Source organism: Mytilus californianus, unplaced genomic scaffold (genome assembly GCF_021869535.1).
Source record: "Mytilus californianus isolate M0D057914Y unplaced genomic scaffold, xbMytCali1.0.p SCAF_5, whole genome shotgun sequence".
In the NCBI taxonomy this organism is placed as follows: domain Eukaryota; kingdom Metazoa; phylum Mollusca; class Bivalvia; order Mytilida; family Mytilidae; genus Mytilus; species Mytilus californianus.
In genome coordinates this window covers 98,930,193-98,954,764 of record NW_026262701.1, presented here as the reverse complement: position 1 = coordinate 98,954,764, position 24,572 = coordinate 98,930,193, and the positions used below count along the sequence as shown (strand labels likewise).

Genomic DNA, 24,572 nt, shown 5'->3' with positions numbered 1-24,572 from the left:
CATCTTATAATTGTCCGTCGACATAATGTAATATTTTTTCTTTAATCGCTAATATTATTCATAAGATTTGATTTAATATTATTTAAATTTTATTATTTTCTTAATAGTTTACCCACAGTCGAAAATTTGTTAGACATTAAGAGTCGTGCATACGAGATTTTGACTTTAACTGTTTTACATTAGACTAAATTTTATTATAGTTCTTCGCATAAGGACTCGATTGTATTATAGTTCTTCGCATAAGGACTCGATTGTATTATAGTTCTTCGCATAAGGACTCGATTGTATTATAGTTCTTCGCATAAGGACTCGATTGTATTATAGTTCTTCGCATAAGGACTCGATTGTATTATAGTACTTTACTTAAATAAATGTCCTACTGTTAGTTGTATGTTAGTTCTTCACAACTCAGAAACAGAATCAAGAATATTAAAGTTCTTTGCATAAGGACTCACTAATATTAGTTTTTACCTTATACGGTGGCTCGCTATAATTTCAGTTTTTCTCATACATGCTCACTATTACAACTACTAGTAGTACACGAGTGTCTTCATATTTCATGTACTACACATACGTATATATTATTCTAGTGTGTTTTCATTCTTGTTCAAACTTTTGGGGTCCTATTTAGAGCTAAAAATGTCGCTACTAGTGCCCCATAAATAGTATTGTTTTTGCAAAGATTATTTGAAGGATAATTTAAAAATTAAGTCTTGAAATTGTATTTGTGTTTCATGAAGTAATCAACAAAAATCTTTTACATATTAACCAAAAGTATGAAAAACTTCAAATCTATACACAAATGCCTACTGTGCGTGAAATTTTAGTCAACCAATTATTGGCGGTGTTACCATAACTCATGAAAACCCTCAGATTATCTTCAATTTGGTCTATCAATATGTTTAACATACGGTCGGATGATTGTATCTGCAATGTATGCAATATAAAAATGGCGAAATTATTTCAGGAAAGCCACCATGTAAGAGACAAAAAAAACAGACATCCGTCAGTAATGTGTAAACATCGGACAACATAACCTTGAAATACTTTATATGACAAAGTTTTTGGAAGTTATGGAGGAACATATTATTGAGTCGCCAACTAATCCCACCAAAGTTTTTCTTTGCGAATCGCGTTGTAAACGATCGCGGGACACGATACATTTCTTGTCAATAACATGTAGTATGCCACATTGGTCCGAGAAAATCGCCCGCCAACGCGATCTTCGTCAAATTCCCGACTTTGACGTTATACTAATTATTTGCTTGCAATCAAGAGGAAGAGTCTGTGAAACATGCAACAATACTCTATCAAAGCAAGCCAGGAAACTATCCCTCAACAAGGAAGCAACCATTTAACTTCAAAGGGGGTATGGTTTTCTTGTCTGAGCTCGAACATTTTTTTCCGCCTCCATCAATCAAATATAAACACTATAAAATATGGGGAAATCAGAATTCATTAAATTTTTTGGTCATAAATTTTGCCTGACAACAATATTTTTCCATCGAATTGGGGATCAGACAATATTTTTTTTTTGGAATAAATCTTACCCCTCCCCCTTTTTCACCTTTTGAAGTTAAATGGTCGTTCCTTTATGTAAATAACCAGCACAAAGACTTTCATTATCTTTTTTCTACATTCCAAGACGACCTTCGCACTGTTCAAACCAACCTTGAAAACGTTGTCCTTACAAATACTTACCTCCATGTTATTGTCTAAAGTCTGATTATTTAAAAACAAATATTTCAGTCTCTGCACCCAACATTTACAATCAACCAAGCCGTCGCTAACACGGTGCTTAAAAGAACAGCGGCTTGGATTAAAATTGTACTTGTAGACAGTCTTTGATAATCTGTTACAGTTTTATACAAGAGTAAGTCCTTTGTTGTTAATAATAAAAACGGAACTATTATCATGTTTTGGAAAATATCGACAATTTGCTTGATATTGACAAATCAAAAATTCAAGTCACATGGTAATTGTTGGGGATGCTAAAACCTTTGACACATTTTTTAAGTTTAAAAATGAATATACTGAAGACCATTTTTGGGTGTTAACATTTCCGGTTGACTGGCATATTTTATAGAATGTACAGCCTGTTTTATTTAAAATTTATTTTGATCATGATGCTGGTCTTTCAAAAGATAACGAAAATTAAGCATATGTTCTTTTAACTGTTCTTGAACAGAACTCCAATCTAAAAAAAAAAAAAGAGTTCAGATGATCAAGTTCTTTGAACAAAGAGAGAGGGGAAACCAATGGCACTGCTATATCATCTCAGCAATTATATATCACAAAAAATATAGCTTGTGTTAATAAATATATGAAGCAGAAGAAAAACAACTGTGCATCTGAATTACCATCAATATTACAAATATATGAAGGATACATTAACATCCCTTCTGTTATGGATAGGTTTGACAAATTCTGTATGGAAAAAAAAGACAGTTCCTATTGTGGGATAATTTTATTCATATAGATTATTTCTCCTACATATCTTTATATATTGCTTTCTATAGTTCAAATTGGAATCTCAGATAAGCATCACTTTAAAACCTCTCCCCTCTGTTCCATGCCTTTGGTCGGCATATGTACTTCAGAATAATTCCAAGACATCTGATTGTCAGATGTATAGCAGAACTTCCACACAACATTTAAACGTGCTTTCAAAATGGGGGCTTTTCTGTCAGCGTAACAGATAGGGCATGTCAATTGCTAGCACTACTAGACGAGGCTCATTAGTCTCTTATACACTGTGATGTTAAGGAATTTATTCGGGAACAATCTCCATAATTTCTTGATAAAACTACTGTCTATCATCCTTTTCGACACTGCAAAAAAAAAATCAAACAAGCAATTAAAGCGAGGGTTCCAACCCCATGTTCTCCATACAAACGGATCTGAACACAGGACTCTTCCCCGAATCTGCCACTGGATTTATACATCAGATGCATCACAAAATATATACATGTTATGATATATACAAGTATATGAAATAAAGAAAAATATAAAAAGAAAATGTTGAATTATCATTAATGTCTACGAAACCACAAGATCCTACTTAATTGACCATGTTTTCAAATCATATCAAATGTTTCCATTGGTCTTTACTTGTCGGAAAAATGTACTCAATTCATTGTTTATTAAATTATCAATGTTCGGTTATTGCACATTCTTTAGAGCTGTCTGTTTAACTAATGAATTGAAAAAGAGGGGATGGATATACGTATTTAACATTTGGCTATATTTTCAACATATCTAACAAATATGTGAGAAAAGTTAGGTTTAGAATACGAAATATCTGTCTTATTCTGTAAACAGGTATTGTAGGATTGTTAAGGTATTTCGGTGTTTTTAAAGCACCCCCTTTTTAGCTCACCGGGGCCCGAAGGGCCCCATGTGAGCTTATGCCATCACTTGGCGTCCGTCGTCGTCTGTCGTCGTCTGTTGTCGTCTGTCGTCGTAAACTATTTCAAAAATCTTTTCCTCTGAAACTACTAGGCCAAATACCTTCAAACTTTAACTAAATGTTCCTTAGGGTATCTAGTTTATAAATTGTATCCGATGTTTTGATCCATCGACAAACATGGCCGCCATGGCTAAAAATAGAACATAGGGGTCAAATGCAGTTTTTGGCTTATATCTCAAAAACTAAAGCTTTTAGAGCAAATCTGACATGGGGTAAAATTGTTAAATTGGTCAAGATCTATCGGCCCTGAAATTTTCAGACGAATCGAACAACCCATTGTTGGGTTGCTGCCACCGAATTGGTAGTTTTAACAAAATTTTGCAGTTTTTTTATATTATTTTTTATATTATTATAGATATATATAAACTGTAAGCAGCAATAATGTTCAGCAAAGTTAGATCTACAAAGAAGTTAATATGACCATAATTGTCAATTGACCCCTTAAGGAGTTATTGTCCTTTAAAGACAATTTTACACAATTTGTTCATCAAGTTTGCTCACATTTGAAAATATTCTCCTCTGAAACTACTGGGCCAATTACCTTCAAACTTTAACTAAATGTTCCTTAGGGTATCTAGTTTATAAATTGTATCCGATGTTTTGATCCATCGACAAACATGGCCGCCATGGCTAAAAATAGAACATAGGGGTCAAATGCAGTTTTTGGCTTATATCTCAAAAACTAAAGCTTTTAGAGCAAATCTGACATGGGGTAAAATTGTTTGATTGGTCAAGTTCTATCGGCCCTGAAATTTTCAGACGAATCGAACAACCCATTGTTGGGTTGCTGCCACCGAATTGGTAGTTTTAACAAAATTTTGCAGTTTTTGTTATTATTTTGAATATTACTATAGATATATGTAAACTGTAAGCAGCAATAATGTTCAGCAAAGTAAGATCTACAAAAAAGTTAATATGACCCAAATTATCAATTGACCCCTTAAGGAGTTATTGCCCTTCAAAGACAATTTTACACAATTTGTTCATTAAGTTTGCTAACATTTAAAAATCTTCTCCTCTGAAATACAGGTGAGTGATTCAGGCTCTTGAGAGCCTCTTGTTTGTAATATACACCACAAAAACATTTAGTTAGGATAAAGAACCAATAACCAGTAGTCCTATAATATAAGACTTCGGAGGTTCATATCATTTACATTCAACGTTTTTTATTGGATTTTTTTTTTATTATCAATGTTGAATTTCATGTCATTTACATTCAACGTTTTTTATCGGATTTTTTTTACTACCAATGTTGAATTTCATGTCATTTACATTCAACGTTTTTTATCGGATTTTTTTTTACTATCAATGTTGACGGTTCAATATTGATAGTAAAAAAAAATCCGATAAAAAACGTTGAATGTACTAGTAAATGATATGAACCTCAGAGGTCTTATATTATAGGACTATATATAAGACTTCCGAGGTTCATATCATTTACATTAAACGTTTTTATCGGATTTTTTTTTTACTATCAACCGTGCAACATTGAAAGTAAAAAAAAATCCGACAAAAAACGTTGAATGTAAATGATATGAACCTCCAAAGTCTTATATTATAGGACTACAATAACCCGGTAAATAGAATAATTGAAATTGAGTTAATTGTGTGTGAGAGGCGCTTTTTAGCAACTTTATGAGTGTGTATTATATAATAATGTTACAGTGTAACAAACCTATCAAACACACCCGTAAAAAATAACATTATCTCCCCTAGAAATGCTTAACAACAAGACACAAAAAACTGCTACCTTTTTTTGCCCTATATCACATAATTATGAAAACACATTAGATAGACAGGGGATACGTTGGTTGTGTACATGTTTGAATGTGTAGGTGGCACACTCAGAACGATCGTCTCTAGATTTAAAAAAAAAATTCTACCATCGGTTTCCGGGGTCTCGTAGCAACACGTTTCTTTCCATTCCAGCTATTCCTGAGTATGTATTAATCTAAAACATGCATTTATCTTAAAGCAACAACTATTAAACAACTCACCTATACCAATGGGGATCTTCTTATTCCTAACTGATTTCTTTAATCGTACCTGTCCTGACGACACCCATCGTTGTCGCGTCTACCATTGGAGGTAGCGAAATTACATGATTTGACAGGAGAGCGAAATAAACAAGGGGAGCAATTTTATGGAACCACATCCCGGACTGCTGTGATAACGATACAAGTTGTAATGTAAAAACCAAAACGGTTCATTGATTTCAAAGATACTCTAAGGTATTCATTAAAAATCCCTGCATATTGAAGATACGCAATGAAAAAAGACTACAAAGTTACCTCACAAGGAACAATTAAACATCTAAAAAATTAATGAGGCGGCTTCTTAGATTACAATATTATTTGAAAAATTTGAGTTAAAAGTTGGAAATGATTATTTCATTTGATAGTTAATTTTGTTAAATAGCTTTATAAAAATATGTGTACATGTATTATCACAAATTATGTAAATGTGATAGTACTATCAGACGACAACATTGTGATAATATAAAGCACTATCAGTCAATCGGTATATATATATATAATAAAGTGATTTGCGTCTTATTACTTCCTTGTTCAGAGGGGCGTTAAAATGGCGACGTCTATTGAGAGTCATGTTGTTGACATAACTACGTGTGCAATTTGTCTGGAGAAACTGAACATTCCAAAGTATTTACCGTGTTTACATACATTTTGTGAAAGTTGCTTACGGACCTATATTACTGCTATATTTGAGAAAGAACATAAACAAAGTATCGAATGTCCAGTTTGTAGGACTAGTGTAACTTTACCGAAGGAGGCCCGTACACCTGACGAATGGGCGAAAGTGTTACCACTGAATTTCCTAATCGTTGGACTATTGGAAAAAGAAAAAGTTGAGAGTCCACAAAAACAATGTATGGTATGTGAACGAATGGAAACAAAATCGGAGGCAAGTTTTATTTGTGTTGACTGTTCTGATTTATTATGTTCAAACTGTAAAAAACACCATAAAGCGAGCAAAACCTCATGTGACCACGAAATAAGACAAATTAATGAACTTTCATCGGTCACAGATTGTTTAAAGACCTTTAAAAATAAATGTTCCGAACATAAAGGAGAGGAACTCAAATTATTTTGTGCCGACAATCAGACTCCATGTTGTTCGATGTGTGTATCAATCCATCATCGGAGGTGTGAACATGTTCTTTCCATAGAAGATGCTGCTATGGAATATTCGAAATCTGACAAAATTGAGTATTTGAGAACCCAACTCGGAAATGTGAATTCAGATGTAAAAGCAATAATAAAAGATCGAAGTTCTGCAAAGGAAAATATAGAGAAGGAATATTATCAAAAACAAAAGGACCTTGAGATTATTTTCTGTGACCTTGTTGCCAAGATAAATGATCTCAAAGTCAGACGAGAAGCGGAACTTTTAAAAAATTACAACGAGGCAAAAGAAGCAATAGAAACTACTATAATAATCTTTCAAAATAAACAAAAAAATATAGAAAATGAAAAACAAATTCTAGATGCAGCTGTGAATATTGCATCCAATGTTCAAGTTATGATAGAAGTTGAAAAGTTGAAGAAACATGTAGAAGAACATAAACAATTGATTCAAACTAAGATTACGGAAATCGTGAATTATGAACTAGTACTGCAGAATGCAGAAAATATAACTAAATTAGCTGAACAAATGGAGAAGGAGTGTCAGATTTCATGCAAAAAAACAAACAAATGTATTGAACTGAGCAGTGTGACTGTAACGCCTAATTTCTCTGAAATATTTAGCTGCTGTCGTTTCGGAAAAGTTTTTTATGGTTGGAAAGTCGGTAGTTCCAAAAAAGACGCAATACGTTTTTCGCTATCAAAGGAAATAGAACTATGCGGACTTCTATCGTATGTATGTAGCGATGGATTATCGACATGTGACGTGAACGCCACAGTTAAACACGATACAACAGATCTTGTTGTAGTGACGGACACTATAGACAGTAAATTAGCCGAAAATAAAATGGTTAAAATTGAATTTCCAACACCAGTAAAGCTATTAGCTAATAAAAATTACCATGCTGTTATGTTGATGAGAGGTCCTCAATGTTATTATGGGGAAAATGGGAAAACTGTAGTAGACAGTCACGGTGTTGTGTTTACTTTTGAACATTCTCCGCTTAGTGATAATTTCACAAGTACGGGAAGTGGCCAAATTCCTGGATTTTTATTTAGAATTCCTGTATGAATCTTTTTATTGTAACTAACAGTACTTAACTTTCAAAGTGTGATATGTGATAGAATACTGCTTGGGCTAATGTGCTGATGGGCTTAACTTGTTTATCAGAAATTAATGGCGAAAATTAAAAAAACATACCTAGAAGAGCTTTTTTTAAATGTTAACATATCTTCTTCTTAATTTCAGGGTTTTAATAATTTTTTCAAGAGTCGTCAAAAAGGGAAACAGATACTTATAATTGGTTATCAAAAACATAAGTCGAAGACAGACAGACAGCTGTCCACAAAACAACTACACTAAATATTGAACAATATGAATGGCAAAAAAACGGGAGCTGAACTCACATGCTCCTGAATGGTAAGCAATTATAGTAAACGTTTATAAAAATCCGTCAATTTTGTTTGTTCCCTGCGTAACGCGTTGAGGGGGACATGGAAATATCGGGCGTCCGTCCGTCCGTCCGGTCTTGTTAGCGCTCTCACGTGTACAAGTCTTGCCAGATTTTTATGAAACTTATATCATAGGTTTATATCAGCAATGTCTTGGATGAGTTCGAAAATCAGTGCCGATCAATTATTTTTAAAAGAGTTATGCCCCTTGGAAGCATTTATTATATTGAAAATTGCATCGTTAGCGCTCTCATTTGTACAATTCTTGCCAGATTTTGATGAAACATATATCATAGGTTTATATTAGCAATGTCTTGGAAGAGTTCGAAAATCAGTGCCGATCAATTATTTTTAAAAGAGTTATGCCCTTGGAAACATTAATTTTATAGGAAATTGCATCGTTAGCGCTCTCATGTGTTCAATTCCTGCCAGATTTTTATGAAACTTATATCATAGGTTTATATCAGCAATGTCTTGGACGAGTTCGAAAATCAGTGCCGATCAATTATTTTTAAAAGAGTTATGCCCCTTGGAAAAATAAATTATATGGAGAATTGCATTGTTAGCGTTCTCATATGTACAATTCTTGCCAGAATTTTATGAAACTTAAATCACTGGTTTATATTAGCAATGTTTTGGACGAATTTGAAAATCAGTGCCGATCAAAATTTTTTAAAAGAGTTGTGCTCCTTGGAAATATTAATTTTATTTTATTAATTTTATGAGAGCTCTAATAAGTACAATTCTTCCATGATTTTTATGAAATTTACATTATAGGTTTATATCATCGATGTACTTGAAGAGTTCAAAAATCTGTGCTGATCAATTATTTTTAAAAGAGTTGTGCCCCTTAAAAATATTGATTATTTTATGAAACTTATATTCTAGGTTTATATCAGCAATGTCTATAACACTTTCGAAAATAAGTTCTGATCAAATATTTTTAACGAGTTATGCCCCTTGGAAATATAAATTAAAATGGAAATCACATTGCATTTGCTCTGAAGCCTTCATTTCTCTTAAGATATTAATAAACAGTTTTAAAGAGAAAAAAAAGTGCGTTTGTAGTAATTGCCCTTGTACCTTGGATAGATAAAATATGTGCAACGCGGGGGACATTGGTTCTTTTATTAATATTGATGGGCCGAGGCAACAACAATTACTGCGCCTTCCAAACTTTCTGATTTTCAAAATAAACGCTTAATTTACTATGGAGAATATGCTCAACAGGTCATCGGGTAAAAAACATAAATTAACATATACTTTGTTCAGAAAGTCAAAGAAAGGCGAAAGATACCAAAGGGACATTCAATCTCATAAGTCGAAAATAAACTGACAACACCATTGCAAAAAAAAAAAAGACCAAAAGACAAACAACAGTACACAAACACAACATACAAATGTACAGACTGAGCAACACGGACCCCACCAACAGGTCAACAAGTCATCGAGTCAAAAGGACACAAATTGAATACTCTACGTCTTAACTAGTTTTACGTTCTACATTTTTTTCATTTACAAGTATATACGTCAGCAAATTGACAAGTCGACAGATCAGGAAGTCGACAGTTCGACAGGACATAAAATTATTCTGGAAACATGTTGATATATCAATAGGTCGACAGGCCACCGGATCGATAGCTCGATCAACAAGTAAATAACATTGTCCTGATAAACAAGTCAACTGGTCAGCAGTTTAGCTGTCTATTTTAACTAGTCGACAGTACCGCAAGTCGACAAGTTGACAGGTCAGCAAGTCTACAGGTTAGCAAGTCAACAGGCCAACAGGTCGAACGATCACGAGACAATATCAATTATTCTTTATATCAATTCGTTATATGCTTTTACGATTATTTGGAAACAGAACGACAATTTTACTTTACAGATCGACAGGTCAGCAAATCGACAGGTCTACAGGTTAACATGACAAATATCAAATATTCTTTATACCAATTCACTATCATTTGGCAACAGTTCAAAGAATCAAAACGACAACAATTTAACAGGTCGACAAGAAGACCTGACAAATATCAATTATTATATATATCAACTCGTTTCATGTTATTAAAATTTATTTTGCAACCCTAAACTAAATGCTAATGTTAACCCTTACCACTAACATAACCCCTTATCCTAACTCAAACCTGAATTCTTACCGTAACTTTATCCTTATCCTTATCCTTACCGTAAACTTAACCATTACCCTAACCCTAACTATATACCCCAACCCTTAGCCAAAACCTTAATCTTATCCCATAACACTACCCCAACCATAGTTCAAACCCTAACCCCTTATTCTAATCGAAGCCCTATCTTATACCATATTTTAAATCCTATTAAAAGCCCCTTAACGTAAACCTGGCACTTACCCATTACCCCAACCCTAACCAAACCATGACCTTAATCCTTTCCATAACACAATCCATAACATAACCTAAACCTAACTCGAATTCCAGATGTGCCGCCATGTCAACTTGTCAACCAGTTAACCTGTCGATGTGTCAATTTGTCGACCAGCTGACCCGTTGACCAGTCGACCTTTTTATTCTGTCAACCTGTCGACTACCTGACACCAGATCAGATTTTGTTGGTGATTTTTTTTTATATACCGTTTTTCTGCTTCTTGTATAGTTTCTGAATAAATCTCTCAAAAAATGGGTAAAACAAATCGTCATTTAAGGGCTACTCCTTCAATCAGTAATCAACTATCATTTTCAGATATGTTTACTTATTTTTAGAACTTACTTTCCTTGTCAATTTTACTCTATACAGTTTCTTTGTAATTATAAAAAAAATCAAGATAATAACTAAAAACTGCGATATTTGTAAAAAAATGACATATCAAGGGTAATTACTCCAAATACGGGTCTCTGAACTTTTGAAACTAGCAAGAAAGATAGACATTCAACATTGACAGTAAAAAAAAAAAAAAACCGATAATAAACGTTGAATGTAAATGATATGAAACTCCGAAGTCTTATATTATCACTGTGTATCATCGCCACCGGAAATTGGGTACTAACGAAGCGGAGAGAAATGGAAAAAAAAAGTAAACAAGGTAAGAATTCATTCAATTTAAAGCATTTCTACTGATTTGACGAGGGTACCGCTTAAGAAATGATTTTCTGATATATAATTCTTTAAATTATTAGGCCGATAAGTACAAAATTAAGACAATATTTTGTGTTATACTCAAGAACTTGCCACTTAGTACCTGAAAATTTCGAGGTCGATCGTCCTCTGTCGCCCCATTGGCAAGATATTCAACTGTTTTTCATTATTTTTCCAGACACTTTTTTAGATTATTATAGTGTGGCATCATATTTACTGAAATTTGTTGTCAAAATGAACGTTTTTAAAGAATATAGACCATAAAAAATAAAGTCTAGGGTACGGCAACTTGCTCATGTTGACAAATTTACTGTATGGCAACTTGTTTTCAACTGTATGGCAACATGCTAATTTCAAAATATTTATTTGCCGTCTTTCTAAAGAAAATAAAGTATTAGGTTCAAATATCTAATTATGCATTTAATAAAAATACAATTCGCTTGACACCATTTAAGATGTATACACAATATAAGGCTTGAACACAGTCCTATTACATCTTTTACATACCTGACGTAGCGTTAAATGTTACCCATGTCCGTCCGACCCGTCTCTCCCGTCTGTCCAGAAAGTCCCAATAATTGGTTTCCGTTCTCTAACTTTAGTATGCCTTAACCAAATGTTTTAAAACTTACACGAAATGCTTATCACCACAAAACACAGATCAAGTTATAAATTGGGTAGCGTCACTGTTACCGTTCTTGAGTTATGCCCTTTTATAAATGAAAAAAAGCTAAAGCTGTCGTTTCTGTTCTCAAACTTTAGATTGCCTCAACCAAATGTTTTAACCATACAACATTAGTCAGCATTTGCATATAAGTGATGAACATTTCGGGGATGGGTTGTGGGTGGAGGGAAGGAAGGAGGTAATGGCAGGAGAATTTTTCCGCATTGAATATTTAGAACCATTAAGTGAATGAATTCTCTTTCAACTTTCAGATAAAATGAAATATAAACGAATTATCAATCTCTGCAAAAAAAATGTTGTATTGCTACACCACGGCACCATGTTAAGGGAGGTTTGAGTGCTCACAAACATGTTTAAGCCCGCCTCAATATATATGTGTCTGTCCCTGGTCAGGAACATGTAATATAGCGGCTGTCGTAAGTTGCTGCCTGACATATTTGTGTATGATTTTGTCATAAATCAGGCAGTTTTGATACGTTATGGGTTTTGTTCATTGTGAAGTGTGAAGTGTAAAGTAACCAATAGTTGGTCAAATCTATTTCATTTGGACTTTGTTTGAAAGTCCTCTCAGTGAAAACCATTCCACGTCTCCTTTTTCAATTAATGTTATTGTCTTATTTGTAAAAGGCAGATACAGCCAATATATTAGAATAAAGAACATTTTTTTTTTAAAACTTCATCTCTATATGTTAAGAAATGAACAAGCTCGGTGGCTAACACTGTTTAAATTTAAAAAAAATATTAACCTTAGATTAATCATTTTTGGAAAGAATGAAAGAAGAATCCGATACAAGGGATACAAATCCGGCTGTGGCTACGGCATAAACTATTTATATAAACTTTCTACTTGAGAATAAAGATGACCTTGTATGAAGTTTTTATTTGTTGTCATCTTAATATTATATACTTATTAATACAATTCACAAATGCTTACATCTTCGACTTGTAAGTTTAAAGAATTATAATGAAATAACATCTAATAAGGACAGGTTGAAATATTTTTGAATCCTGATGCTGCATACTCATAAATTCTTTTGGAAAAATCCACGTAAATTTATATGTTGATTTGATAGGCTATTAGCGTTCATTTATTTATTTGCCCTCGTAAACAGTTTTGTTAAAATACCGAAATCGGTAAATTCTTATAGTGAACGAATAAGTCGGGTACACCTTTTTACATTCAGACGTGCTTAAGTTGCACTTTCTTCTTCTTATTAAGAAAAATGATTTTAAATTTAGCATCTATCTAAAGATTAGATTATTTACACACACACACAAATAGGGCTTACTGTTGATTTTGAAACTCTATGAATTCACATTTATATTCAACCAAACAGATAGGCCGAGATCCATACCTTTATAAGTTTCAAAACAGAGAAGGTGTGTTTGAAAACAAATAACCACGTACTGCTATTTCTTTTAAGGCAAATGCATCTACTCATTTAAGTTTAGGCCAAACAGCCTTACCAACAGTCTTTTATTATTTTTTCCCTGTAAATAAAAAGATTGATTGAATTTACTTAAACTAAAAAAAAAAAAAATACAATCTTATTTTCAATTAGAAACAAGAAAATTAATTCGAAACACAATTCATGATTTATTTCTCCTAATTTTCAATGAAAACAAAGTATTTTCTTCATTTTTCTTTAAACAAATTACAAATTATTCATTTCAGAAATTTAAAAAATAAACAATAAACAATGTTGAAGACCGTACCTTGACCTATAATGGTTTACCTTTATAAATTGTGACTTGGATGGAGAGTTGTCTCATTGGCACTCATACCACATCTTCCTATATCTATTTAACCCAGCACATTCTTTATGTGTCGGTCCGAAGTCACGAGCCTGTAGTTTGGTGGTTGTCATTGGTTCATCTCTATCATATTTGTTATTTTTCGTAAATTGTTTTGTTATGAGTTAGGCCGTTAGTTTTCTTGTTGAATCCTTCCACAATTTTCATATCGGGGCTTTTTATAGCCGACTGTAAGGTACGATTTTTCGTTGTTGAAGGCCAAACGATAGCATATAATTGCTTACATTACACTTTTTTTTACCCTGGTGGATAGTTATCTTATTTGCAATCATACAACAACTCCACTGTTTATATTTAAAAAAAAAAACAGCACCAACAAAAGATGAATGGTCGTTTTTTTATTGAACTTACAAAATTTCACCCTGACAACAAATAAGACAACAGTCGTTAGTATTATAACGATATATAAATGTATTTAAGATAATATGGTTGAAAAAAACCTTTTTGTCTTTAAAAACACAAAGTCAAATAGAGGTACGCAACGACGACTTCTGAACGAAATTAACGGCATATATTTTATAATATTTGATCAGTAATTTATTTTGTATATTTGTAAGCCGTTAAAGCTTTGATACAGCCAAAATTTCGTCACTTGATATTATCTAAACAATCATTAATTTCATCTTTAAATTACAATATATTGCAAGACGCCATACAGACAAAAGTTGTTATTTTGCAATTCGCCGTACAACGTCCTGCAATTCGCCGTACAATAAACAAACAATGTTTTGGTCCGTATTCTTTAAAAACATCTTTATGACAACAGATTTCAGTCAATATGATGTCACACTATCATAATCTAAAAACGTGTCTGGAAAAATAATGAAAAACAGTTGAATATCTTGCCAATGGGGCGACAGAGGACAATCGACCTCGAAATTTTCAGGTACTAAGTGGCAAGCTTTGGAGTATAACACAAAATATTGTCTTAATTTTGTACTTATCGGCCTAATAATTTAAAGAATTATATATCAGAAAATCATTTCTTAAGCGGTACTCTCGTCAAATCAGTAGAAATGCTTTAAATTGAATGAATTCTTACCTTGTTTACTTTTTTTTCCATTTCTCTCCGCTTCGTTAGTACCCAATTTCCGGTGGCGATGATACACAGTGATTATAGGACTAAACAGGTTATATTCATCGTGAACAAATGAGTATAGAAAATCCTGAATTTTAATCAGAGTGTATTTCTAATCTCTAAAAGTCAGTAGTTAGCTATTTAATCATAAAGTATATGTGCCCGTTTGCGGCATTAGTCTTCTGCTTAAGGTTCAGATATACGGGAAAAATAGAAAATATATCTATTGCACCTTGCACCTTGAACATATAATGCACGTATAGCTTTTGTAATTATTTGAGTTTCTTAATAACAATAGTTCAACGAATAAAATTGAGAATGGAAATGGGGAATATGTCAAAGAGACAACAACCCGACCAAAGAGCAGATAACAGCCGAAGGCCACCAATGGGTCTTCAACGCAGCGAGAAAATCCCGCACCCGGAGGTGGTCCTCAGCTGGCCCCTAAATAAAATTGTGTACTGGTTCAGTGAAAATGGACGTCACACTAAACTCCAAAACATATAAAAGAATTAAAATTAAAAAAACATACAAGACTAACAAAGGCCAGAGGCTCCTGACTTGGGACAGGCGCAAACATGCGGCGGGGTTAAACATGTTTTGTGAGATCTTAACCCTCCCCCTATACCTCTAGCCAATGTAGAATCAAGAAACACATAGCAATACGCACAGTAAAACTCAGTTTTAAAGAAGTCCGAGTCCGATGTCAGAATAGGTAACCAAAGAAACTAAGCAAAATGACAATGATACATACATTAACAAAGGACTACTAGCAGTTACTGACATGCCAGCTCCAGACCTCAATTAAACTAATTGAAAGATTATGTCTTCATCATATGAAAATCAGGTACAATCCCTCCCATTAGGGGTTTAGCATCATACCATCATAAAATATATGAGAAGAACATAACCCGTATCATGCCAAGAACTGGTTTTAGAATAAATGTGTCCCATGCAAAGACCCTATGAGTGAATCAATATTAATACCGAATAAGTCTGTTTAAAGGTTTGGTTAGCTTTTGAGGTGAATGCCGACGTTTTTGTGCTTTGTAAGAATATTACCATAAAATATTGGATGTGAAATACCTGAACGTATAAGATGTCTGCATGTTGATTTATATTTACGAATGATGTCCTTGTACCGATGATAAAATTTAGTAAATGTTTTGACTACTTTGTGATATCGAAAACCCTGGTGTAATAATTTTTCAGTAATACAGAGATTTCTTTCGTTGAAATCAAATACGTTGTTACATACACGAGCGAATCGAACAAGTTGAGATATATAAACACCATAAGATGGTGACAAGGGAACGTCACCATCTAAAAATGGATAATTAACAATAGGAAATGAAAAATCATCTCTTTTATCATAAATTTTGGTATTAAGCTTCCCGTTAAAGATATAGATATCAAGATCCAGGAAAGGGCAGTGTTCATTGTTAGTATTAGCTTTATTTAAAGTCAGTTCGACAGGATAAATCTCTTTAGTGTACATACTGAAGTCGTCATTATTGAGAGCCAATATATCATCTAAATATCTAAAAGTGTTATTAAATTTTTGAATCAGATGTTGTTTCGATGGGTCTTTGCTAATTTTAGTCATACATTGTAACTCATAACAATACAGGAACAGGTGCGCAATAAGTGGTGCACAGTTAGTTCCCATGGGAATTCCGATAACCTGAATGTATTTAATACTCTATAACTTCCTTGCCTAGATGGAACATCAATTTATGTATATGCTTCTTTCCAGAGAAAATTGGCTTTCGTGTTTCTTATTAAACGAGATTAAATGGTTCATTGCTATTTGTTGCGTTAGACTTAGAAGTGCGTATTATTAGCCGTGGAAATGAAATTTTTCTCTATTTTTGATCTTCAAATAAACATATCATGATTACATACGAATTCAATTATCCTTCTTTGACAATGTAGTCGTGACTTATGATTAAAATTAAATCTAGAAGATTTTGGGTGTATGTCAACTTCTCATATCCCTCAAACGAAATAAAACCATTGAGGAAATCTAACGGGCAATATACTGTTTTGAACAATAGACAAAGATCTGTTTGACATACCCAGCTTTAAATCCTCAAAGACAGACACTGATAATGGTCCTGACTTGTAATAGGCACGTTAATATGTGCATTTAAAATCAGCCGCGAATTGACCTATTTTTTATACCAATGTGCGCATGTTTACCATTATAACAAAAAAGCTGAGTGTGCTTATTATAATATAAGATAAAATGTCTATTTGCTAGTTTAGATCGTATTGACGAATATGGTATATCAAGCTATAAATGAATAGACGAATCCAGCTACTTAAATAACGGAATGATACCGATTTATAGGTTTTTCTTATTTTAACTGATATACGACTGCATTATATCTATACTATCATTTTTTTTAAACTGATATCATATATATTGCTGCACTTCCGATTCATTCGGTACATTCATTAGTTTGAATGTTCAATTTTCTAGTGTCCGAGCTATTCAAAGTAAAATATGGTAATTAACATTAGACAGGAAAAGAAGAAAAAAATCGACATTAGATCAAACTGCAACTCGGATATTTACAAAAGGGTCAAACAAGTTTTGATGGCAATTATATGAATTTCTTACATAACACTCCCATTTTACTGTTTTGGACATTTTGTTGAGACATGTCTTTGAAATTAACAGTCCACCATCAAGGATTTTATATAATAGTGAAAATTCTTCATTCCATATGCACTCCAATTATGATTGTGCAAAATTTATTTATCTGTTACATTAGTCAATATTTTAATGCTACCGTACACGTGATGTAAGCTTAACTACTGCCAATACTGAAACAAAAATTTAAAGGTTAGATATATGGTTCAGATTACTTCTGTAGAAACCGGTGTTAAACCAACGCTTTAAGTCCTTTTCCTCCCTTGTAATCTTAACAATTTCGAAAGAAGGTCAAAGGAATATCATAGATGACATACATTTAAACCTGTTTGAATGTTTTACATTAAGATACTTTACATTAAGAAATGCTGGTGTGAAAACGATCAAATTCTTTGGTCGACATTCAACATGACTATAAGTTAATATTTTTGTTTCTTTTTCATTTTTCTCAGTAGTTAGGATTATACATACGATTGCACTTTAAGCTTTTCTCAAACTCGTGAAGCTGAATGACTTATCTATATCTGTTACGCGTTGAATTCCGTTTTGTCAAAGCGAGATTATATATAGGTGTTGGCTAGAGGTAAGGAGGGAGGGTTGAGATCTAAGCAAACATGTTTAACCCGCCGCATTTTTGCGCCTGTCTTAAGTCAGGAATCTCTAGCCTTTATTTGTCTTGTGTGTTTTTTTGTTGTTGTTATTTTGGTTAATTTGTATGTTTCGGAGTTTAGTGAGGCGTTTATTTCACTGAATTAGTTTACATTATTGTTAAGGGGCCACCTGAAGCTCGCCTCCGGGTGCAGGATTTTCTCGCTGTGTTGAAGACCCATTGGTGGCCTTAGGTTGGTCTTTGGTCGGGTTGTTGTCTCTCCTCGACACATTCCCCATCTCCATTCTCTATTCTATTTAAATATGTCAGTCTAAAAATAAAATATCAAAATTTCAAAGGGCATACATACATATATAAACCATCATGTTTTGTCGTTGATAGACATTCAATAGTTAGGGCTTGCAAATCCGTGATTGCCGTAATCATGTTGGTATTTGGAGCGTACCTGTTGAGTGTTATTCTATAGAAACATGTCGTTGCCGAAATAATAAGAAGGAATTTGATTTCGTTTATCATAATTTTTTAGTGATGGACAGTCCAACATTTTATTTTGGATTTAATGAAAATACTGCAGCAACGGTCTCAGGAAGATACTAAAAAGGAAAACAGCAACATATCAACACGGCAACGCATCACAACGTCATTGAATGAAAAATAAAGCTGGTATAAAACTTACCAAGAATCCCAAATAACGCACCACAACGTCCTTAAATGAAATATAAATGGGGCAAAGACCAATTTAACGAAAAAAACCCACTGTAATGACTACGAAATAGAAGAACAAAATTGAAAGATTCCAAGAAAAATAAGAAAATGTGGTATGTTGACCAACGAGACAACTTTTAAAGACCAAAAAGAGACAAATGTGAACAATTAAAGGTAAAAGGACGGCTTTCAATAAAAAACTTATAAATGTAGTTTTAAAAAAAGAAAAATGCGTTTTGGATTAAAATATTATTTGGAATATGGTATTTCTAGGTTTTGGACTAAGGGATATGAAGATTATGTTGCATTGTTTGTCATTAAAATTTCAAGATATATGTAAAATAGTCAACCTCCGATAATCAATATTTATTTCAATCTTGTAACCTGTTAACAGAAATATTTGATTAGATTAAATATCAAATTTGCCAGTCAATTTATGATGTTATTATTCAAGGTGGAGTTCAAGTTATAAATGATAATTTCATTTTATTAAATCTGTTAAGTAGCTTTAATTTTTGTTTCTGTATAAGAATACATGAGGTTAATGTCAGTGTACAGCACTATCAGTCGGTTATAGTATGATCATTATTATAAAGCACTATCAGTGGATCGGTATATATAGAATCTTATTACTTCCTTGTACAGATAAGCGTTGAAATGGCGACGTCTGTTGAGCGTCATGTCGTTGACATAACTACGTGTGCAATTTGTCTGGAGAAACTTAATATTCCAAAGTATTTACCGTGCTTACATACATTTTGTGAAAGTTGTATACAGACCTATATTACTGCTATATTTGAGAAAAACCACAAAGAAAGTATCGATTGTCCGATATGTAGGAATACAGTTACTATACCGAAGGAAGTCAATACACCTGATGAATGGGACAAAGTGTTACCATTGAATTTGCTCATCATTGGATTATTAGAGAAGGAAAAAGTTGAGAGACCTCAAAAACAATGCATGGTATGCGAACGAATGGAAGCAAAATCAGAGGCAAGTTTAATTTGTGTTGATTGTTCTGATTTATTATGTTTAAACTGTAAGCAACACCATAAAGCGAACAAAATCTCACATAATCACGAAATAAGACAAATAAATGAATATTCATCGGTCGCTGGATGCTTCAAAACTTTTAAAAACCAATGTTCTGAACACAAAGGAGAAGAACTCAAATTGTTTTGTGTCGACCATCAGACTCCCTGTTGTTCGATGTGTGTATCAATACATCATAGGCGATGTAAAAATGTTCTTTCCATTGAAGATGCTGCAAATGAATATGTGAAAACTGACAAACTTAAAAATTTGAGAACCCAACTTAGCCATGTAGAACTTGATGTAAAAACAATCTTAAAAGATCAACTGTATGCAATGGAGAAAATAAAAAACGAGTATAAACAAGAACAAAAGAATCTTGGTGATATCTTCGGTGACTTTGTTGCCAAGATAAATGATCTTTAAGTCAGATGGGAGGCGGAACTGTTAAAAATTACACTTAGGCAAGAGAAACAATAGACACTACTTTAATAATCTTTCAAAATAGACAAAATTATTTCGAAAATGAAAAGCAGATTTTAGATGCAGCCGTTAAAATGTCATCCAGCGTTCAGATTATGATGGGAGTTGAGAAGTTAAAGAAACACGTAGAAGAACATAAACAATTGATTCAAAGCAAGGCTAAGAAAATGTTGATTATAAACTTTTGCTTCAGAATTTAGAACATACAACTAAATTAGCAAGGCAATTTGAGAAGAGGGACAGTAAACCCTTATTCACCAGGAACATTGTACTGCTATCGTTTCGAAACAATTTTAGATTATCATTGGAGAATCTATGGTGATAAGGAAGACGCTGTAAGTTTTTCGGTTTCAAAGGAAATAGAACTGTGCGGATTTCTATCGTATGTATGCCTAGACGGATCGTCGACATTTGACGTGACCGCTTTAGTTAAAGACGATACAGCAGATATTGTTGTGATGAAGGACACTATAGACAGTAAAGCAGCCGAAAATAATATTGTTAAAATTACGTTCCCAAAACCCGTTAAACTTTTAGCTACTACAAAGTACCATGCTGTTGTAGTGATGAAAGGTTCAGATTGTTATTATGGGGGAAATGGGAAAACTGTAGTATACGAAAACGGTGTAGTGTTTACTTTTGAAAATTATCCATCAAGTAATAATGGAACATCTACCATCGAAGGTCAGATTCCTGGATTTTTATTTAAAATTCCGAATGAATGACGAAAGTTATATTGAAAACTAGTCTTAAAATCGATAAGAACGTTTAATATTTTTTTTTACAGTCAGTGTGTGTCATTAGAACAACAAGACACAAGTTTTGGACTTCAAGTTGATTTTAATCAAATACACAATTTTTTTGAAGAATTAGTGTACTGAAAACTAGCTGGCAATGTTCGTTTACTGGTAAAAAAGTACAGGCTTACATTTTTGTATCATATAACTTTATAGTATGGGTTTTGCTCATTGCTGATGACAGTACAGTGACTTGTAAACATATTTGTTCTTTTGTCTTTGAAGAATAGGACGCATGCAATTTATAACGTGTTGTTTTCATTTTTTGTTTACAGCGCGGGGAAGATACCTCAGCTGGTGGACTATCAATCCCCGAGAGTATTATCAGATCAGTAGTCAGTACTTCAGTACTGACAAGCTTTATAACAAACCTTTCTAAAAATGTCCGTTTATAAATTTTGAAATTATAAGAAACAAAGGTTTCAACTCCCCCAGGGAAAGTTGACCTTAAATGGATTTGGCTATTTTTTATGTCTTTTTTTGGCCATAAAGCTTTCTAATTGTTTCAGTTCTAATACATTTTTGGCTTTCAAATATTCGGCTTTGAGCGTTCCTGATGAAGGTAAATCCAGAAAAGCGCTTCGGACGCATGAACTTTATAACGTGTTGTTTTTATTTTTTAAAGCACTGGGTCGATACCTCTGCTGGTTGACTATCAGTCCCCAACGGCATCGTCTACTTCGGTACTGACATAATTTATAACAAACCTTTCTAAAATTGTGTGTTAATAAATGTTGAAATTATAAGAAACAAAAGTTTCAACTCCCTCAGGCAAAGTTGACCTTAGATGGATTTGGCTATTTTTTTATGTCCTTTTTGGTCATATAGCTCTTCAACTGTTTTGGTTGTAATACATCCTTGGCTTTCAACTATTCGGCTTCGAGCGTTCCTGATGAAGGTTGACTGTCCCTCTGGTATCTTTCGTCCCTCTTTTAATCCAGAAAAGCGCTTTGGACGCATGAAATTTATAACATGTTGTTTTCAATTATTTCCCCTCTCATTTGCATTTATTTTACATCTGCTTGTATTTATAATGTAAGTGGTTTTTAACAATAAAAATGTATTTGACAATGTTTTACAAAAAGTTATTGTAAATTCTTTAAACATTAAAAATTCTCTACTGAATAATAACTTGACCGGTGACGTCAGTAGTCAAATTCTCGGATTTGTTTTTTAAGAATTACTGTATGATTTTTTTTTTATTATTTCTGAATTTATGTAAAACGAAATTCTAATTTTATGGACTAATAAAGGCAACAGTAGTATACCGCTGTTCAATAGTCATAATTCGATTAAGCAAAAACAAATCCGGGTAACAAACTAAAACCGAGGGAAACACATCAACTATAAGAGGAAACAACGGAACAACAGAAACACTGAACTACAACAAAAGCAAACGCCAACATACTAGTACATAGAAACGGACTGTCTGATAACAACTGCCATATTCCTGACTTGGTACAGGACATTTCAAGAAAAAATGGTGGGTTGAACCTGGTTTTGTGGCTAGCCAAACCTCCCGCTTATATGGCAATGTTAAAGTACCGCTAAAAATGACAACACTACTTGACAGGAATACAGTACAAACAAATGCAAGAACACTCAGCACAGAAAAGTAAATAGATAAATAATATAATAATACATTACAACATGCAAACCGCAGAATAACAACGGACACCTCCAATGAATTTACGACAGCACATCAGGACACCACAAACTAAATATAAACTGCACGTCACATGAATGGATCAACGTCACAATAAGTGACGTATTTTTTGTGACGTTTATATTATCACAGGTAAATTTCTAAAAATAAAATAGATTTGTTTTATTTATAGACACGTACAAGAATATTAAATTGGGATTGAGTTTGTAATGGTGTTATTTTGTGTATTATCTAACCTTGACAAGAATATTAAAATGGAATTGTGTTTGTAATGGTGTTATTATTTGTATTTTCTAACCATATAAAAATAAGGAGATGTGGTATGATTGCCAATGAGACAACTATCCACCAAAGTTCAAATGAAGAGGATGTAAGCAATTATAGGCAACCGCATGGCCTTCAACAATGAGAAAAACTCATACCGTATGGTCGGCTATAAAAGGCCCCGACATGAAAAATATGAAACAATTCAATTGAGAAAACTAACGGCCTAATATATAACAAAACAATTTACGAAAAACAAATATGACAGACATAAACCAACGACAATCACTGAACAACAGGCTCCTGACTTGGGACTTGTAGGTTTTTCTTCAAAATCAAAACTGTGTATAAACAAAAAAATCCTATGCATATAGTTGCTTTAAACTTAAAATCATACAAATGAAGTAGCCAAACGTGTTAATTACAGATTAATGATACTAATATACGTTAAAAAATAAACAAACATATTTTTAATATCTGAAAATGTTAACATATTATATAAGTGATTTAAAGGATATTTTACATAAAATATTATTGTCAAAATATTTTGAGATTTTGTGTCTTGAGATATGTCTTAAAGACAGTAACTATATCAAGTTGTTACAGTGTTTATCGCATCTATCCCATTTAATTTGAAATAAAGGATGTCATTGCTAAAGGTTAGTCTGCTTAAAGTATTAGCATATCTAGATCTAATTATAGTGACAATGCGGGTCGGTTGAGAATGAATTTAACGGGAAAAAATAAGTTGTCCCATTATGATCCCTTCATTTCTATGTGGCCACATTAAAGCAGTATAGATATTTCCAATTTGATACAATATTCCATATACGTATATACGTTTCATTCATGATTTCCTTGCTCATAAGGAAACTATTGAAACAGGGACTCGTATTTGTAAGGTTGAAGTAATCTTTTCGAAAGTTTTACGGTCGCCATCATGATTTGGTTGACCGTTCTTTTGATATACCTGTGTCACAGATGATAATATATATGTCCCACTTGTTCTTCACATAAAACCGTCCTCTATTCCCTATATTGGCATCATTGAATATAACTTGTCATTATTTTTTTTATTTAATTGAACAACACGACATGGGTTCCACATATGGAGTAGGAACTCCTTACCCTCCAGGAGCATCTGATCTCGACCCGGTTTGTGGTGGGGTTCATGTTGTCCAATATCTATTTTTCTGTGTATTGTTTTGTGAAATGTTGATTGTCCTTAATCATTTTCCTCTGGTCAAGGTGCTGTCCGTCATTCTATGACTGACGGAGTTGGATTTGATCCTTTGTTATTAACTACTTTCTTTTTTGTTAGCAATCAAATGCAATTTAAATCTTTCATTCGTTTTGCTTTAAGGATGTGGTCAGATCAGGTTTATGAATTTTTGTCAGATGTTCGGACTCATTGGGTTAATTTGTACGATACAGGGTAAAATATTTTGCCACATATCACCCACTTTTCTTTTCATAGAAGAATGCAATAGCTCATAAAAAGGTAATTTCCAAAATTTAAGCAGATTCTAGATTTTTTTTTACGATTTGAGACCCGGCAAATAATGTCAATACTAAATATAAGGTAAAAGTCCGGGTCAGC

General features: G+C 33.1%; 2 protein-coding genes across 2 annotated transcripts; both read left to right on the top strand.

Moving 5' to 3' along the window:
* Positions 1-6,033: 6,033 nt before the first annotated feature.
* LOC127700385 (tripartite motif-containing protein 2-like) lies at positions 6,034-7,805 on the top strand. The gene has a single exon (XM_052203827.1). It carries the CDS (start codon positions 6,053-6,055, stop codon positions 7,682-7,684), a length of 1,632 nt encoding a protein of 543 aa, XP_052059787.1. The 5' UTR covers positions 6,034-6,052; the 3' UTR covers positions 7,685-7,805.
* An 11,579-nt stretch (positions 7,806-19,384) lies between these two features.
* On the top strand, positions 19,385-20,188 carry LOC127702829 (E3 ubiquitin-protein ligase TRIM56-like). The gene has a single exon (XM_052207130.1). It carries the CDS (start codon positions 19,385-19,387, stop codon positions 20,186-20,188), a length of 804 nt encoding a protein of 267 aa, XP_052063090.1.
* Positions 20,189-24,572: the final 4,384 nt, after the last annotated feature.

Excerpts from the sequence above, each read along its gene's own strand:
- LOC127700385 (XM_052203827.1), top strand. The coding sequence starts at position 6,053 with ATGGCGACGTCTATTGAGAGTCATGTTGTTGACATAACTACGTGTGCA.
- LOC127702829 (XM_052207130.1), top strand. The coding sequence starts at position 19,385 with ATGGCGACGTCTGTTGAGCGTCATGTCGTTGACATAACTACGTGTGCA.